Raw genomic sequence first — 18,709 nt, 5'->3', positions numbered from 1 at the left:
CATAGAATTTAAAAACTAAATGCAAATAAAAAAGGGAAGACATAAAAGAAGAGTTTATATTCTATGTGGGGAAGAAATATTTCCAAATGTCTATTTGTAAATATCTCTTAACAACTACTCCTCTTTGAAATGGGAAACGTATCCTACAGAGTATGTGTACATACAAAGCACATGAAACAAAATTTACACTTACCATTGGTAGACAACAAAAACTGAGCAGCATTTTTCTGGGGTAACCACCTAATTTTGTTGATCTTTTCTTCTATTTCTAAACTTTTCAAGTAGTCAAACTCTGGTTCATGGCTCTGAAAGGTGCTGTAAACATTATATTCTCCTCTGCTATGAGACTGGATTTTGTTCTAAAATGGAAACAAAAATATTCGGACCACTGTTGAGAAAGATTTCAAAATAGTAAACTGTTATCAGTTCCAATAGATCTTGCAGGTTCTGGTTAATTCATTACCTGTATCTCATATACAATTATATTCTGTTTTTAAAAAATATTTAAAGGCTTTCAAGGAAAAGAAAAAAAAGGAAAAGCTAAATAAAGTATAATGATTAAGCCCAATTTATAAGGAAAAGTGACTCTGAATTATGGATCAATTTGATTATTAATTTACTATTATATTTTAAATAGCATTGACTTGAACTGATAAAAACACCTGAGCATCCTTAATAAGGGTGCTCATCTAAAAAGTAAAGATTAAATGAGAAAAGCTTGCCAGAAACAGCTGGCTGATAGCTCCTATCCTAAGCAAAGATAGTCCAATCACTTCAAGAAGGTGAAGGCAAAAACAATTACTGTCTTTGGGCAAGGCCGAGTTCTTTACCATACCAGATCCTGCACCCAAATTCTGTAAACATTTACTGCATTAACATTTTACTGCACTTTCTTTACACATGGCTTTCATCTTTCTCCTCCCTTCCTCCTTTTCCACTTTCTCTCCCTAATTATCCCCCCTCTCTCTTTCTGCCTTTCTTCCTTTACATCTGCTTTCTTGTTCTCACCCATTTCTCTTCCCATTTCATTTTTCGTGTTTCCTTCTCTCCCTCCGCCCTTTATATCCTCTCCTTAAAAACAAAGTCATTCTCTAGTCTCTTGTAGTACCACAATCTAGTTATCAAATATTCATGTTTTTCCAATAGTCCCCATGTCTTTTTACAACAGAAAAGCCAGCATCATACCTTACATTCAGCTGCCATATCTCTTTAGTTGGTAATAGTTTCTGGGTCTGTCTTAGTATTTTATGACACTGACATTTTTCAGAAGCACTGAGCAGTTTATTTTGCATAGTTCCTTTATTTGGATATGTCTGATGTCCCCATTATTAAATACAAGTTAGGCACTTTGGGCAGGAATATCACAAAAGGGATGTTGTATTTATCCCAGTGCATATAAGGAGGCAGGTGATGATGCTGATGTGACCTAGCACTGGTGATGTTAACTTTTCTTGTTTCAGGTAGTGTCTATGAGGTGTGTCCACTGGAAAGTTAGTATTTTTTCTCTTTGTAATGAGTAATTATCTTGAGGGAGATACTTTGACACTATAGACTACTCTAAAACTTTCACTGACTAGTTCTACCATTCATCCATAATTCTTACTGAAACAAGTATTGCTAGAGTAATTGTAAATGGTAATTTTAAAAAATGTTTCTTGTTTCTACAATTATTAGCTGGCTTTTTATATTAAGGAAGAACTCCTTTCTCTCCTATTCAGTTTCAGTTTTATTGTGATCTCATGGATACCTCTTCTTTCTATTTTGTCTTTTTATTTGGTATTTATTATTTTGTTGTTTCTAATATTGGCTTATAAGGTTTACCATCTACATCTTTATCACAGCCTGACTAACCTATAGTACACTTTATTTATTTTAATTGATTTCGGAGAGAGGAAGGGAGAGGGAGCTAGAAACATCAATGATGATGCCCTGGTCGGTTTGGCTCAGTGGATAGATTGTCGGCCTGCGGACTGAAGGGCCCCAAGTTCCATTCCGGTCAAGGGCACATTCCAGGGTTGTGGGCTCAGTCCCCAGTGGGGGGCATGCAGGAGGCAGCCGATCAATGATTCTCTCTCATCATTGGTGTTTCTCTCTCTCCCTCTCCCTTCCTCTCTGAAATCAACAAAAAATATATTTTAAAAAAAATGATGAGAGAGAATTGTTGATTGGCTGCCTCCAGCATGCCCCTTACTGGGGATCGAGCCCGAAACCTGGGCATGTGCCCTGGCCAAGAATCAAACCATGACCTCCTGGTTCATAGGTCAATGCTCAACCAATGAGCCACACTGGCAGGGCAGTACACTTTAATTTCCTTCCTCCTAGCGTTTGTTCTATAATTTACATACATTTGCTTCTACATGTAACCCTATAATACAGTGTTATTGTTTTTGCTGTAATAGACCATTTGTCTTCTTAAAAAAAAAAAAAAGAAACAGTAGACTGAGGCACACCTCCTTTCTCTGCCCACTTTAGAGTCAAGTCTTAATCAGTTATTTAATACTAGAGGCCCGGTGCACGAATGGGGTCCCTTGGATAGCTGGTTTTGGCCCGATCCCCGCAGGCCCGATCCCGACAGGAGGGAGCCTGATCCTGTGTGTTGAACATCTGTTCCCTGGTGGTCAGTGCGCGTCATAGCGACTGGTCGACCAGTCATTTGGTCGTTCAGTCACTTAGGCTTTTATATATATACTAGAGGCCTGGTGCACAAAAATTTGTACACTGGGGGGGGGGGGGGGGGGGGGATGTCCCTCAGCCCCACTTGTGCCCTCTCACAGTCTGGGATCCCTCGGGAGATAACGACCTGCTGGCTTAGGCCCGCTCCCAGGTGGCAGAGGGCAGGCCCAATCCCTAGGTGCAGCCCCTGGTCAGGCTCAGAGCAGGGCCGATTGGGGAGTTGGAGCGCCGCCCCCTGTCATGCACAGAGCAGGGCGGATTGGGAGGTTGCGATGCCACCCCCAGTTACGCTCAGGGTAGGGCCGATTGGGGGTTGGAGCGCCGCCCCCTGTCACACTCAAGGCAGGGTCGATGGGGAGGTTGCGGCACTACCCTGTCACACACAGAGCGGGGCCCATCAGGGGGGTTGGGGCTCCGTACCGTCACACACAGAGCAGGGCCGATCAGGGGGTTGGGGCGCCTTCCCCTGTCACGAACAGAGCAGGGCGGATAGGGAGGTTGTGGCCCCGCCCCCTGTCACACACAGAGCCACAGGGCGATCAGGGGGTTTGGGCGCTGCCCCCGTCACGTTGCTCCAGGGGCCAGGAGGCCTCACGGCTCCGCTGATCCCAGTGCTGGGAGGCCTCTCGGCTCCGCTTGACACAGGGGCAGTGAGGCCTCGCTGCTCAGCTGATCCCGATGCTGGGAGGCCTAGCTGCTCCGCTGATCCCAGTGCCAGGAGGCCTCACGGCTCCGCTGATCCCAGTGCCGGGAGGCCTTGTGGCTCCGCTAATCCCGGGGCGTGAGGTCTCGCGGCTCCGCTGATCCCGGGTTCGGGAGGCCTCAAGGCTCCACTGATCCTGGTGCTGGGAGGCATATTACCCTTTTACTATATAGGATAGAGGCCTGGTGCACGGGTGGGGGCCGGCTGGTTTGCCCTGAAGGGTGTCCTGGATCAGGGGATGATGGCTGTTTGTAGCTGGTCACACCCCCTTCAGGGTGGGGGTCCCCACTGGGGTGCCTGGCCAGTCTGGGTGAGGGGCTGAGGGCCGTTTTCAGGCTGGCGGGTGACTGAAGCTCCCACCCTCTCCTTTTTTTTTTTTTTTTTAAATTCTGGGATTTATTTACCTTCTATGGCTGTCACTGGAGCTGAGAGCCAGCTTTAGCTCTGAGACTTGGCTCCAGCTCTGAGACCTTGGCTGCTGAAAGCAGGTATCTGGGTTTGTTTGGGTTCTATAATTGAAACACTGTTGCAACTCCAGCTTGGCCGGCCGGCTGAAACCATGGGGTTTGTTTAGCTTCTAAATTGCAACACTGTTTCTTAGAGTGCAAGCTCAGAGCCCAGCAGCGGCAGGTGGGGAACCTTGGCTTCCTCCTTCACTGGAGCAAGCAAGCCTCCTGTTCGCTTCAGCTGCCTGGCTGCCGGCCGCCATCTTGGTTGGCAGTCAATTTGCATATCGCCCTGATTAGCCAATGGGAAGTGTGTCGGAGGTACGGTTAATTACCATGTTTGTCTATTATTAGATAGGACTAGAGGCCCGATGCACGAAATTCATGCAAGGGGCTTGGTCCCTGCCTATTGTGGCGGCCGCCTGTACCTCGGCCCTCACAGCCCTGGCTTTGTCTGGAAGATCATCTGGAAGGACGTCCAGTATAATTAGCATGTTACGTTTTTATTATTATAGATATAGACTAGAGGCCCAGTGCACAAAATTTGTGCACGGGTGTGTGTGTGTGTGTGTGTGTGTGTATTTCCCTCAGCCCGGCCTGCACCCTCTTGCAATCCGGGACGCCTCGGGGGATGTCCCACTGCCGGTTTAGGCCCGATCCCACAACATCCCTCTCGCAATCCAGGATTGCTGGGTCCTAACTGCCTACCTGCCTGATTACCCCTAACCGCCTCTGCCTCGGCCCCCGCACCTGGGCTTCTCTCCCTCTGGCCGGCCGTAGGCACCTGGGACCCAGGGCAGCTTTGCCTGGGATACGGCTGTCAGGAAAGCCGTCCTGTCTATCCAGTCTAATTAGCATATTACCCTTTTATTAGTATAGATGATATATTGTCCTCTTCCTTTCTCTTTCTCCTGCCTGTCTTTAGGTAATTTCACTGCACCATTTGACCCCATCTCCCATCCAAGACTAGAGTTATAGAGCTCTGATACTCATTAAGTATACATTCAGAGTTATCCAGCAAACCTCACCCCACAGCCCCATTAACAACTGCTTACCATCCTGAAATTAGCCTTCTTATATTATGAGCATAGCACACACTGGTAATTTATTTCATTTACTATTAGTGAGTGTGAACATAGTTTTAAGGTATTAGATAAAGGGACTACTTGTGAACTTCTTTAGTTAACACTAATACCTTAGCAAAAGTGAGAATTCTAACTGTTCAGAATTTTATCTTTTAACCTATCATCATGATTCAAAATCTTTCCATAAAAAACATTGAAAGTCTAGTTCAAAAAAGAACCTATGGAAAAACCATTGAAAAGATATTATTAGTCAACAATTTTAAATAAAAGTGAATTTTCAGATAAAATGTTTAACACTACTTGTTAATAAGAATAGCCCATTAGTTACTAATCTTCATAGAAAAAGAAAACTTATTTATCATCACACCCTGGAGGCATATGTTTTGGGTTGTTTTTTCCAGTAGCTTCATTATCTGGATTGATCATTCATGGTTACAATTCTATCTGGACCCTCTGATAACAATACCAATTGTTATTGAGTGGACTTGTCAATATTAGGAATGCAGAGCAGCCTTGGCCAGATAGCACAGTTGGTTAGAATGTTGTTCTGATGCGCCAAGGTTATAGGTTTGATCCCTAGTCAGGGCACATCCAAGAAGCAACCAATACATGCAGACATGAGTGGAACAGCAAACTGATGTCTCTCTCCCTCTAAAATCAATAAGTTAAACAAATTTTTTTAAAAAGAACGCAGTGTGTATGAAAGGTGTAAAAATTTTAAAAAGAACCTTAATCTCATTACCATAACCTCATACCAAATTAGATAACCCAATTCATTATATATGCATACACTAATACCACTTTAAAAGAAATTCCAGAAATCTCCCACCTCTAATTACTCACTCAGTCTCAAAAGGTTTGTCATGTTACTCTCCAAGAAACTACAATATTAGCAATTCAATTTTTTTAAAATATATTTTATTGATTTTCCACAGAGAGGAAGGGAGAGAGATAGAGAGTTAGAAACATCGATGAGAGAGGAACATCGATCAGCTGCCTCCTGCACATCTCCTACTGGGGATGTGCCCACAACCCAGGTACATGCCCTTGACCGGAATCGAACCCGGGACCTTTCAGTCCGCAGGCCGACGCTCTATCCACTGAGCCAAACCGGCTTCGGCAGCAATTCAATTTTTAATATGAATATTGTGCTTTATATTTGGCAAGAAACTAGTCTACGTACATTAGGTCCTACCTAGAGCTACAGATTTAATGACACAGAATCTCTACCTTCAAGCAACTTATGTATGTGAAACTTTAGCCCAAAGCAGAAATTAAGGTCCATATAAATCAGGTAGGCAATATAAAGAGCCAAGGGCAAGCACATAACCATTCTATATTTAAAAACTGGGTCTACACAGGTCAAGCTTTATTTGATGATAAGTAAAGAAAAGCACAAACTTATAAAAATATTTCCTAAAACAGAAAAAGAGCATAATCCTAAAGAATCAAGAATAACTACATGGATCTAAACAAAATCATAGAGGTGCTTGGCAATATCAACGGAGTGCAAGAAGCAGTTTCTTTGTAGCAGGAAAAAAACTAACACAAGGAAAAAATTACATCTAATGGTTAAAACTTCTACAGTGGGCTCATGTATTAACATCCATTCTCTCCTGACAATCTGCTAAAATTACAGTAAAAAGGATGTTTAAAGACAAACTGACAAGATAAAAGACTAACAGCAGAGATGACAGCAGCAGTCACAAATGGAAGAGGCCATAAAACAGATGCATGAATGGTAACTGACTTAGTGGACTACAGAGAGCTGGACCTATATCCAGCAGTAGGATCTCTCCTAAAATTTGGGGAGGGGTGTTCACATTATGACCATGACAGTGTTGTTCTCAGTATGAACTAAGTATAGTGAGCATAATCTCATGTCCTTAACACTGTGCCATTCGAACAAGAATGCATCAAAGTCAAAGAAGGGTTTTTTTTGTTTTTATTCTAAAAACTCTCCTACAACTAGAGACTTGTGATACATTCTAAAATGCCTCATATTTGGGTTTTCTTGCACAGTTCTTTGCACCTCCCTTTTTTCTTAGCTTGGCATTGTAATCACTAAGAAGGGGTCTATTTTATTTTATTAACCACACAATCTATTTATGTGAAATTTTCTAGAATAAATATAGAAGTGTTTTATCCCTAACACGTGATAGTGTCGGGCATATAACAGACATTCAATGAAGATTTTCTACATGCACAAAAATTATAACAAAAAGAATGAATAAATGGTGGTGCTGATATGGTAAAGAGAGGTTGGAGTTAATCTGGTAAATGGAGTACGGTGCAGAAATGAGAAGGAATGGGTTAGATGCACACATAGCAAGACAGGAGGATCTTGAAAACACAGTTCTTATTGAAAAAAAGTAGGGCTCAATGAGCTGAGGCACAGTCTCCTTCACATACATCAAAAACACAGTACACAAAAACAAAATTACAGATTTCAACACAGATGCAAAAATAATCTATAAATATATAAAGGGATACTATGTCACTTTAAAAGCACAGTAATGAAGACAGAGTGGTATTCACACATGGATTGACAAATATAACAATGGAACAGAAAACCCAGAAACAAGCCTGAATTATGGTAAAGGTGGCATTGTTGAGCAAGGATGGTCTTATCATTGAATGATTTTCAGCGAACTGGCTATTCATATGTAACAAAATAAATCTTGACCTCTACTATCTCAACCTACTCATGTAAACTGATGCCAGGTAAATCAAATATAAATGCGAAATGTTCAATAATTGGGTTTTATGACACTGTCAAAGACAGCTTTCTGCAATGATGAAAACAGCCTATATCTGTGATGTCTAAAATGATAGCCACTAGCCACATGTGGTTGCTTGAGCACCTAAAAGGTGGCTACTGTGACTAAGAAAGTAAACTTTAATTTATTAAAATTTAAATAGCCAGTGGAGCTAGTGACTACTAGAAAAGCACAGCTCTAAAAGATAATGGGAATATATATATATCCCTGGACCTTGGGGTAGAGAATATTTCTTATACAGGACAGAAAAGGCAGTAAACCTAAGGAAAGTACTGATATATTGGATTGTATTAATATTAATAATCTCGATTTGTCAAATTATATACCATTCAGAAAAATGGAAAGGCCAAGTCATAAAATGGAAGACACTTCAAATAAATATAACTGACAAAGAGTTCATATTCAAAAACTCTGAAAAAAAAAGTACCAATTAAAACCACAATAAGATGCACTTATAACCTCCAAAATGTTTGAAATTTTAAAATAAGTGACAATACAAAACATTGGCAAAGATGTGAAACAGCTGGAAATTTCACATATTGTGCATGAAAATAAAATGGACAGAACCACTTTTTACTGTGCTGTCTCCTAAAAATGAATACCCTACCCCATGATACAGTAAGTTCATGCATACCTATGTACACCACAAAACACATCATCAAGAATGTTCACATTAGCTTCTTGACAGTCATAAATGAAAGAACCAAAGTGTTTGCATCTACAACACAATGGATAAATTGTGGTATAGTAATAACACAAAAGAACATTTCTGGCAATGAAAGTGAGCAACTTATGTCTACACAAACATAACACTGATCAAAAGGGCCAGAAACAAAATACTATATGATTCCAAATTTCTAAGAGGCTCTAAAACTTTAGGCCAAATTAAGTGTCAGAAGACAGGCTTATAAGGAGAGGAAGGAGAAATTATGGACTGAGAAGGGTAATGAGAAGGATTTTGTTACAGGGTAGTGACAAGCGAGGAAAATTTCAGGGCAGGAGGAATAGGAAACTGAGACAGAAAAATAAAGCCAAAAAGCTTTGCAGTGTGCTTTTAGTAGGGTCTTATCTTGAAATCAAAGGGTTCAAAACCCCTCTTTCTCACAAAAGAATGCAGGAGAGGAGCAGGAAAGGGGGAGAGAAGGAACCCTAATACAACTTTCCACTAACTAGAGACTACTTAGTGCAAATCATCCTGAAGTTGTTAAAGCAGCAGGGTAAGAGGGAAAGAGTGCAGTCTATCTCATCCCACTGTTTAACCAGTAAAGCCAGCAGTCTTGGGTTTGTCAAGATGAAGTTACCAGGTGCTTCTCATAAATTCTGGAAAAGCCAGAATTCAAGTTCTTTCCTCATTTGCTATAAAGAAATAAAACTGATTTTTTTTTTCTGTGCGATTTATATAATTTCAGGCTTATTACTTAGAGCAGTTAAGATTTTTTTCATTGGTTAAACAATATCCAGTATTGTGGGTATTCATCCCAATTTATACAGTATTAATTTTTACCCACTTGACTGGGTGTGTGATATTAGAAAAGTTATCTTCTCTAAATCTCAATTCATTGATAAGTTTGTAGTAAACAGAGACATAAGATAGTAAGTGAAGACTTAGATTGCAATCATCATTTTCCTGTGAAGATTAAGTAAGATTTAGGGGCCTTGGCAGATAAACTGTTGTTGCTATACCCAGGTTAAGAATGGGAAAGCTATGGGGGCAGAAAATTAGGACATGTGGGTTCTAGAGTAAGGGTTTACCTCTTTGTTAACTGTAAAGACTTTAGGTGAGTTCATCTGTTGTCTGGTCCCCCCAGTTTCTTTATAGGTAAACTAGAGGCCTGGTGCACGAAATTCGTGCATGGGGGTGGGGGGGTCCTTCAGCCCCGCCTGCACCCTCTGCAATTCAGGACCCCTACACCTTTTTCTTATCTAGCTAACCTCTTCACATTTAAAAAAATTAACTGAAATACCACCTACTCTAGGAAATCCTCTTTGAACAAATCTCTTTACAATCTGTATTAAGTATTTTCATAGTATATCATTCTTTTTCTTTAACAGCAACTTAGAGTGGATGCATGTGCTACTCATTCTTGCATCTGAATTTTTTCTTCTTGCTCTTGTAATAGCACAGCTTATCCAATTTACATTTGCTTTTCAAGGGCTTATATTTGGTTCAGTTTCTAGTTGGCGCCCTGCTTTTTTTTTTTAAGCAATAAATTTGGGTTGTGATAGTAAGCCTCACTTGTAATCAAGCCTGTAGGTCTCCCTATCTGAATATTTCTTTAATACCTATCACTTTCGCATACCAGAGATTGTGTTCATTTATAGAAAATAACAATAAATGTCACCTGATCATTTAATCTTCTAGTAATATTTTATAGCAAGATGGATTATTCTAGTAATTTAACTATTACAAAACTGAGGCGTGCAGAAATAAATCACATTGAATAAAGAATGACTCAAATATCAAAGCATAGTACACTTAGGGCCTCCCTTGTCCTGTGCCTCAGATATCATAGCATATTACACAGTTCACATGGAACTCAGTTTCCTTTAAAATAGGAAGAGATCCCATATTCATGAAGCAGCTACTTCCACACATATTTTTTTAATTTAATTCACAGCACATACTCTTAGTACCAACTGTTGGAAAATCATCCTAGCAATTGCCTCTGTTCCTCTCTGTATTGTTGCCTTACATTCTGATGTCATTACTGCGCTTTTATCATCCACTCGCTCTAATAAGATTGTGAATTATTTAAGGGCAGAGATCATGACTTGAGCTTGTGTGTTCCCTGTCATGGTGCCTAGATAAATACTCAAATGCCATCCAGTCCAAATGACCGTTGCTGGAGACCTCTGATTTTTATTTAAGGGGCCTCACTTGTTCAGTGCCTTTACAGAGGGGTGAGTAGTGGCTGAGGGAATTTGAGGAAACCCAGACAGAATTCTCCTCCTAAAAGATTTTGCTAAGCTGGCACCTGGGACCGCCAGGCATTTGTCCAATTAAAACCCGGACACACCGCAATAACAAAGGCACTGGTCTCCTACTGCTAATGCCTAGGGATCAAACCCCAGCCTGCAGGAACTCACCCCCACAGTCAGGACCTGGCCGCTGGGTGGACCTGGGCTGGTGCTCCTAACTCTGGGGAGAGGGAGACTTCCCATGGCTGCAGGCTAGAGACCCCGGACTCCACACCACCCACCCGAACAGGTCCATAGCGCAGGCTGGTCAGCAGAGCGGCTTCTTCACTTGGGATCACTGGGAGGCCTGGCCTGGCCTGTTCGCCCGTGATGGGCGCCGGGCTGGGGGGCTTGGACCCGGGCTGCTGCCTGGTGCCGGCGCACGCGCAAGCGGCCACAGGGTGGGAACATCCGCTTGGTGCCTGTGACCGTAGGCCCGGAGTGGCCGGGGCATTCTGGGACCCCAACTGCTCAGGGCCTATAGGCTAGGAGTGGCCTGGGTCCCGAAGATGTTCCTGGGACCCAGGCCACTCGGCGCCTGCGCATGCAAATTAACCCACCATCTTTGTTGGGTTAATTTGCATACTCTCCTGATTGGCTGGTGAGTGTAGCGGAGGGATGGTAAATTTACATGTTTCTCTTTTATTATATAGGAGGATAGTGATCGCATTATCAGGGGTTGTAGATTCGGGGCCCATAAACTATGCAAACTCCCAGGGATTTTGTGAACTTGGATGCAGTGGAAATTAACACATTTGTTTTCACTAACCTCTAGCTGCAATTCAGCACTTCTTCCAATTATGGATGGAGGCAACAAACCACAGTATTAGCAACACCTGTGACTTTGTCACAATAGAAATGACATGTTTTAAAAATCACATTCCAGCATAAAAAACACATTACTTATAATCCATTGGAGAACATATTTCAATATGATTTCCTTCATAATTCTATGTATTTCATGCAATTAAAACATTCTGAGAAGTCCATAGAATTTATAAGGCCACTGAAGGGAATCAATGGCACAAAAAAGGTTAAGAACCCCTGCACAATCCTATGTTATCTCTTAATTTCTTTGAATGTACCAAATACATATAAATTCGAAACAGACCAAAAAATAAGAATAACTTTTATTATTATTTAGAATGCCACAGTATTATCTCCCCGCGCCCCCCCTTTTTGGTTAATCCTCACCTGAGGATATTTTCCCATTGACTTTTAGGGAGAGTGGAAGAGAAAGTTAAAGACAAAGAGAAACACTGATGTGACAGAAACACACATTGATTGGTTGCCTCCTGCTCAAGCCCTCACCAGAGACTGGGCTGGGGAGGAGCCTGCAACCAAGGTATGTGCCCATAACAGGAATCGAACCCAGGACCCTTTGGTCCGCAGGTCGACTCTCTATCCACTGAGCCAAAATGGCTAGAGCAAGATCCCATTTCTTGATCCAAGGAAAAGTTACACAAGTGTTTGTTTTGTGAAAATTCATGGCACTGTAGACCTATAATTCTGTGCATTTTTCTATATGCATGATCTATCTTGGCAAAAATACTTACAATTATTTTTAGATGATATAAACTTAAAACTGCATTTTGGAGCTTTTATCATTATCCTGGTATTGGAATACAGACCATTTTAATTTTGTATATTTTATAAGGTGAAATCCCTAAAGGACTTTTAAAAAAGTAAAAGTGTTGGGAGTCTTGAGGCTCCAGAAATTCTGATTTAGTGGTTTTGAGGTGCAGTCTAGGAATCTACATTTTAAATACATGCCCCAGGTGATTCTGACATTTTATACTCTGAAAAGCACAGCAGATTAGAGTGTGAATGAAAAGAATAGAAAAGGCCTGGTAGTTAAGAAAAGAACCTTATTTTATGGATATTTTGATTTGAAAGAAACCATGGTGATATTTTTTTGAACGTTGTGTATTCTTTCTTCCTGACAGGCATCCAACTCTTATGTATTTATTTCCATACACAAACTAATCTCTACACACGAATCCCTAAATATCAAGACTCTTCATAGGCTCTTCTGACTATACCTTGATCCCTTCAACCATTCCCCACTGACATGTCTCAATTTGCTACTCTGATTGCACACAGTAAGTACTATGTTATGTGAATGATGCTACATCACCTTAAATCAGGTCTTCTCTTTCACTTAAATAAATAGCAAAATAAATCAAACCCTTTTTATAAATGGTATTGAATTCTGGACCCTTACTGACCATGTGGTAGGGTGTGATGCCTCATGGAAATAATTTTACCCTTGTGCTTAAACTTCCCTATATGCCCTGCTTCTATTACAGAGATTCTGTCCAACAAAAACTACTCAATCATATTAGTTATGAAAATACTATTAAATGACACAGTATCACCAGGCTGAAATATATTTAAACTGAATCAAGACCCTCTAATGATTACTGGGATTCTCTCATTGGGGGATACAGGCAGCAAGAGATACCCTATGGGATTATAGGAAGGGGACCTGCAATGTCTGAAGGGTAAAAGAAGTGAGACAGAACAGTGGGTTAAAGATGTGATGTGCCAGGTTCACTGATGCTACTGTATGACTTTCTCTTAAATAACTGAGGACAACAAAAAGAGTGAACAATAAATGGTCTCCAGTCAAGGGAAGTTTTGCAAGGAACCCTGCCAAACTGGAAGCTGAAGGAGAGAGGATAAAGCCACAATAGTGCAAATGCCATTGTGTTTTGCAAACAGCAGCAGCACCATTATCACAGACTAAGATGTACTCACTGGACAGGTACTAGTTTGTACCCTGGAATGTACCATCACAGCTGTGGTTATCAGAAGAAGCTGAACTGAAATTTAGAGAACCAAATTCTAATTCAGAGCTTGTGTTATAAACTTTTCCTGGGATTTACCTAAAAATTGAGCCAAATTTTTGACCATCTCTAAGTTCTCCTCTTTTCAAAATGCAACACTATTTTACACACACACACACACACACACACAAATTCATAAAATATAATATAAATATGTTATGTACTGAAAGAAAGGTGCCTCCAGAAGTGTAAGGTACCTATGTTTATACTCAATGATGTAGGTGTTGATTTTGCTGATGACAAGACTATTATTAGAAACTCCAGTATATGAGAAGGCTTAAAAATGTAGAAAATAAATTAGGTAAAATGCACCAAATTAATGCTAATAAGATCAAGTTCCGGGGTGGGGAATTCAATTATCATCATCATCATTTAATCTATCACGTAAAAAATACAATGATATTTATACTAAGTAATTCTCAAAAGACATACTACTAATTCAAGATTCTAGATAATGAATCTTATCTTGAATTCTTAAATGCAGTTAACGATGCTAGATACATGAAAAAGGAAGTCCCTTTTTCCTACCAGTGTCCCTTTAAAAATGTCAGTCACTTTGCTAATGCCTTCTTATATATTTTAAATATGAGTGCTTTAGATTCTTCAATGAAACTTCAGTAAAGAATCACAGGAAATGTTGGCTATATTATCCGATATAAGTAAAATGTGTAGCAGTTTCAGTAACTCCATGTTAGATCTTTAATTCCAATTCAATATATTACTGACAGCCTTTAGGAAAATATTAAGCATTGTTTTGACTACATTTATTGAATCCCTATTAAAGTAAATCTCCTCCATTAAATGAGTCATTTTTTTCACATTTAATTTTTACTTTAATAACAAACCACCTTCTATTGGTGAAAATGACCTCATTCTCAAGCAAAATATTTCTAAATTAGTTTTAAATTAACAACTTAGATTTTAAAGTAACATAAGGCCCTCATTAAAAACGTAGACTCTCAGAAACCCTCAATGTAAGCAAGATGGAACTGTTTAAGAAGCAAAGTTAATTTTAAATGTTTTTCTCAAAACACCTTTCTTTAAAACAAAAAAGTATAGAAAAGTCACTGAATTTCAGTAAAAAATTAAAGGGCAGAGAATGCCTATGGGAAAGGCAGCTGTAAATTTGAACAGCAAAATTAACATTCATATTTTTGTTCTCAAAGAGCATTGAAAAGATGACACATCAGAAATTTTGGGTTCTAGTTGTTAGTTCTGCTACTAAGTAATCAAGTGATCTCTTAATATCTTGACTCTCATTTGTAAACACACTGAAATTGTAATAATCTGTAAGGTTGCGTTTCAACCAAGTATTTCAAGATTCTTATGGTCAAATTTTTAGCTGCTTGAAAATAGGAACAGAAAACTGATTTTGCATCCCCATTCCCATAAGGATATTCTTTGTCAAGAAAACCTTGAGTCTTATTTTCTTCCAACCAAAAATAATAAATAAAAGGAGACATACTTAGTGTATGTGCATCTTCTAATCAGACACTATTAATCATTTCTTTTAAAATTAAATTACCTACCTCACTGGGGTGTTGTGAGGATTAATTCATTAGTATTTGTAAAGCACTTTGAGATCCTCAGGTCAAAGGCGCTATAGAAGTGCAAAGTAGTAGTATTATTACTAGATTCTTTGCTTATTTAAGGAATTTCACAATCCTTTAAAACCTAACTCTGTGTTATAATTTAGACATCTATTTGTAAAACCTTGTACATAACCCACATTATTCTTAACTATTTTAAAATATATTATAGGTAGAGAAGGGCAGGATGTATAAAAAACAATTTTAAAGGTTTAATTTTGATCTACAAATGGAGAAAGAGAGTAAGGAAAATCTAGTGTGACAAATTTTGTTTAGATAAAATTTTAGTGAGAAATCTATTGATCAGATTTAGAAGTGTGCCTAACTTTTGTACCCACAACAAAAAACCACTTTAATTGCGGATTCTGCAATGAGAAATTCCTTTCTTCAAAGAGAAAAGGAAAATAATTTTCAAATCAATTCCATTTTAAAAGGGGTACTGAGCTTATATACATGCAACTGTCATGTAAACCTTTATATTTAAATCAGAATAACAGTATCAGTATGGACTGGCATAAAAATAATTGAGCGACTTTTTCTTTAAGCTGGCCCCCCACCCCCAACTACACAAAGCAAACTAAGAAGTGAGAGGAGGTCAAAGCAGTTTTGCTTTATGGAGTTTTAAAAGAAAAATTAAGAGGGCCAAAGCTTCAAAACCAGTTAATATCTTGGATTACTCCACCACTCCCCACCCTTTTCCCCAACAAATCTTTTCACAATTAAAGCATTGTTTAAAAATTAAAGCACACACACATGTACACACACAAAGCTAAGAGAAACAGTATACATTGGCTAATCTTTCTATAAACAGACATTTCTTTTAAAAACTGCCAATATCCTCTGATGAAATTCTCCAGTGCAACAGAAGCTCCAGTCCCAAGAGCAAACTGAAATTTATGTTGTAACTTTAAAACACTTACCTCCTGCTCCTGTTGAAAGATGACAACTCTACCACCTTTATCTCCTGTCGCTAGTAATTCTCCAGAATGATTAAATTCTACTGTAGAAATTATATCTGCTGTATAATTGAAACAAACAAAAATAGGCATTAGTTTTTCTCTCCCAACTCCCTAGAGTTTTAGAACTTTGCATGCTTTCCCTAACATATTCCAAGTCTATACATACAACCTGCCATCAGAAATAAAATAAATCTAAAGTTCTTTCATAAATATTTTGGTTCATCAAAAAAAATTCTCCCCAGAATAAACCAATAGGACACACTATTTTAACAAACAGGAACACAACAAGTAATAAATATTAGTGGTTTATTAATATTTCATTAAATTCATGAATGTAATGAAATCAACAACTTGTGAAACATTCTATGATAGCACCACTAAACATTAATAATCATCTTGCTAATTTTCTTTCTTATATACTTTTGATAAGCTCTTTTATGCAAACCCAAAGATGCACTCTAAAATTAAGGCAGATATAATTAAAATGGGAAAAAATATTTAAATGTAAAAATAATTTCAGATGAAATTTTAAGCCATAAATTCATAAACTCAAATTATGTCCTCTCAAACAAAAATCTGCAAACAGAACACACTTATACAGATATGCTTTGTGCTATATGCACCTTCAGTATGCACAGCTCTTCTTGTGGCTCCCAAACACTGCAGGGGCACTAGAATCAGACACATTGCACCCAAAGTTGGTGCTAACTTCACAGTCAAGTTCAAATAAAATTATCAGGGCTTTTTCCTTGCTTTTTGACACCAGAGCCATTTTCCTAAGGAAAAAAAATCTAAGTTACAGAATTGGGCATTAAGATAAAGCAATACACTGTACCACACCACTGTTACTAAGAAGTTCTTCTATAAAGCATTATGCCTCATTAGGGAAGACTCCATCATATGCATTTTAAACAAATAAGTCAACTTTTTCTACAAGAAAGGGGTTATTTTCTGGTCTACATTAGCCCATTCTAAGAATTTAACAGCCCTAGCCTGTTTGGCTCAGTGGACAGAGCACGAGCCCATGGACTGAAGGATCCCAGTTTCCATTCCAGTCAAAGGCATGCTGGATCCTGGCCCTGGATCGATGCTCATGGGGGAGGATGCTCATGTGGGAGGCAACCAATCTATGTGTGTTTCTCTCTTCCCCGCCTTTCACTCTCTCTAAAAATCAATGGGAAAATAACCTCAGGTGAGGATTAACAAAAAAAGAAGAATTTAATAATGTAACTTTATAAAGAACCCTATGTCCCTAAAAATGTACTGACCAATATATCTTATCAATAATCTGTCCAGCATTGCATTTTACAATTTTCTTTTTTTTTAGTGATTTTTCCAAGCCCAGCTTGATTTTGGAAAGCTTTCTTTGCTTTTTTCATTGTCTAGGTCCAAGGCATTTTACCTTTCTGAAACTCTGAGAACCTAATGAAAGTTACACATGCTCTCCCAAGAAATTGTACAAATTTAAATGCAGACAAAAATATGCATACAATTTCATAGGGTCTGGACAGCATCTCACTTCCAGGTTAAAAATGTTAGCCCAGACAGCCCACCAGAGTCAGTAGTATTAGGAATAAAGAATGTTTACTGTTTACACTGCATACATATGTGACACAAAGGTGTAAAACAATGTACTGGACTACTCTGTAAAGCCAAATATCAATTAGTACTTAAAAGTTCATCTAGTAGGTGTTCTGCACTGCACTGACTTATATAGTGAATATAATAAAGCATTTACAAGCATACCTAGTTCCTTCACTTAAAGCACAATAGAGTACAGCTGGAGAGAGGAAATAAGTAGGAATTAACAACATTAGGAGGTTAGGTTCTAAAATCAGGGAATGAGGTAAAAATCATACATAGTAAAAAAGTATCTTTAAATTCAAATTCCTCAGACACCAGCACTTAGGAGAATTCTTTCCCTTCTAAGTCCAACTAGGCTAATTTCCTTACAACATTGATGTTTCTGTGGCTAACTCATCAAATAAAGGAGCTAATCTGAACATAAAACTATGCTTTGAAAGTTTTTCTGTGTTGTAAAATGTCAAGATCTCAGAAGGCCTCACTTGGAATAAGACATATAAAAAGGATGAATAAAAGGGAGAACAAAATCAAATAGTATTTATAGTTCATAAAAAACATCCAGGAATGAATTACCGAGACCACTATGAAACTGAACTTTTAACTGTATGTGCTACTGCATACTGGTGTGCCAAATTTGCCTGGATTCTGCAGAGCACCCAAACCTGTGATCTCCAGCTATGAGCTATCTGTTTATCAGTGTGCCATGATGTGCAAAACGTAAGGAAGCATGACTCTAAAACTTGTGCTCCCACATTATGGCACACCCAGACAAGGTTAAGGTGTTATGGTTTTGAAAATAGCAATAAACCTATTTCTAGAAAATATTCTAATGCTCTAATTCCTATATCATTAAAAACATTTCGAGTAATGATTGCAGAAAGTCTACAACAGTGCTGTTCAACAGAACTTTCTGAATCTGCACTGTAATCACCAGCCACAGTGGTTCCTGGATGTTTTAGTCAAATTGTGTCTAGGGCCACCCACACTGGACAGCCTAGGTCAGTGGTTCTCAACCTTCCTAATGCCTCGACCCTTTAAGACAGTTCCTCATGTTGTGGTGACCCCCAATTTCATTGTTACAAA

The 18,709-nt window shown here is 39.1% G+C and overlaps 1 protein-coding gene across 4 annotated transcripts in view; it reads right to left on the bottom strand.

The window, feature by feature from the left end:
- The window catches only part of PPP2R2A (protein phosphatase 2 regulatory subunit Balpha), a 105,335-nt gene that overhangs the window by 21,879 nt on the left and 64,747 nt on the right, over positions 1-18,709 (bottom strand). For 2 of the 4 annotated variants that reach the window (XM_070416620.1, XM_070416623.1), the window contains 2 exons: positions 16,004-16,101; positions 194-359 (listed from right to left, as the gene is read on the bottom strand). In XM_070416620.1, coding sequence (XP_070272721.1) covers positions 194-359; positions 16,004-16,101 — 264 coding nt within the window. Of the gene's footprint in view, positions 1-193; positions 360-16,003; positions 16,102-16,665; positions 16,819-18,709 lie in introns of all 4 variants that reach the window. The other 2 variants (XM_070416622.1, XM_070416621.1) reach the window with 2 other exon arrangements.

Source organism: Myotis yumanensis, unplaced genomic scaffold (assembly GCF_028538775.1).
Source record: "Myotis yumanensis isolate MYYU_CA2020_CCGP unplaced genomic scaffold, mMyoYum1.0.hap1 SCAF_5, whole genome shotgun sequence".
Lineage (NCBI taxonomy): Eukaryota > Metazoa > Chordata > Mammalia > Chiroptera > Vespertilionidae > Myotis > Myotis yumanensis.
This window is presented reverse-complemented; position numbering and strand designations above follow the sequence as displayed.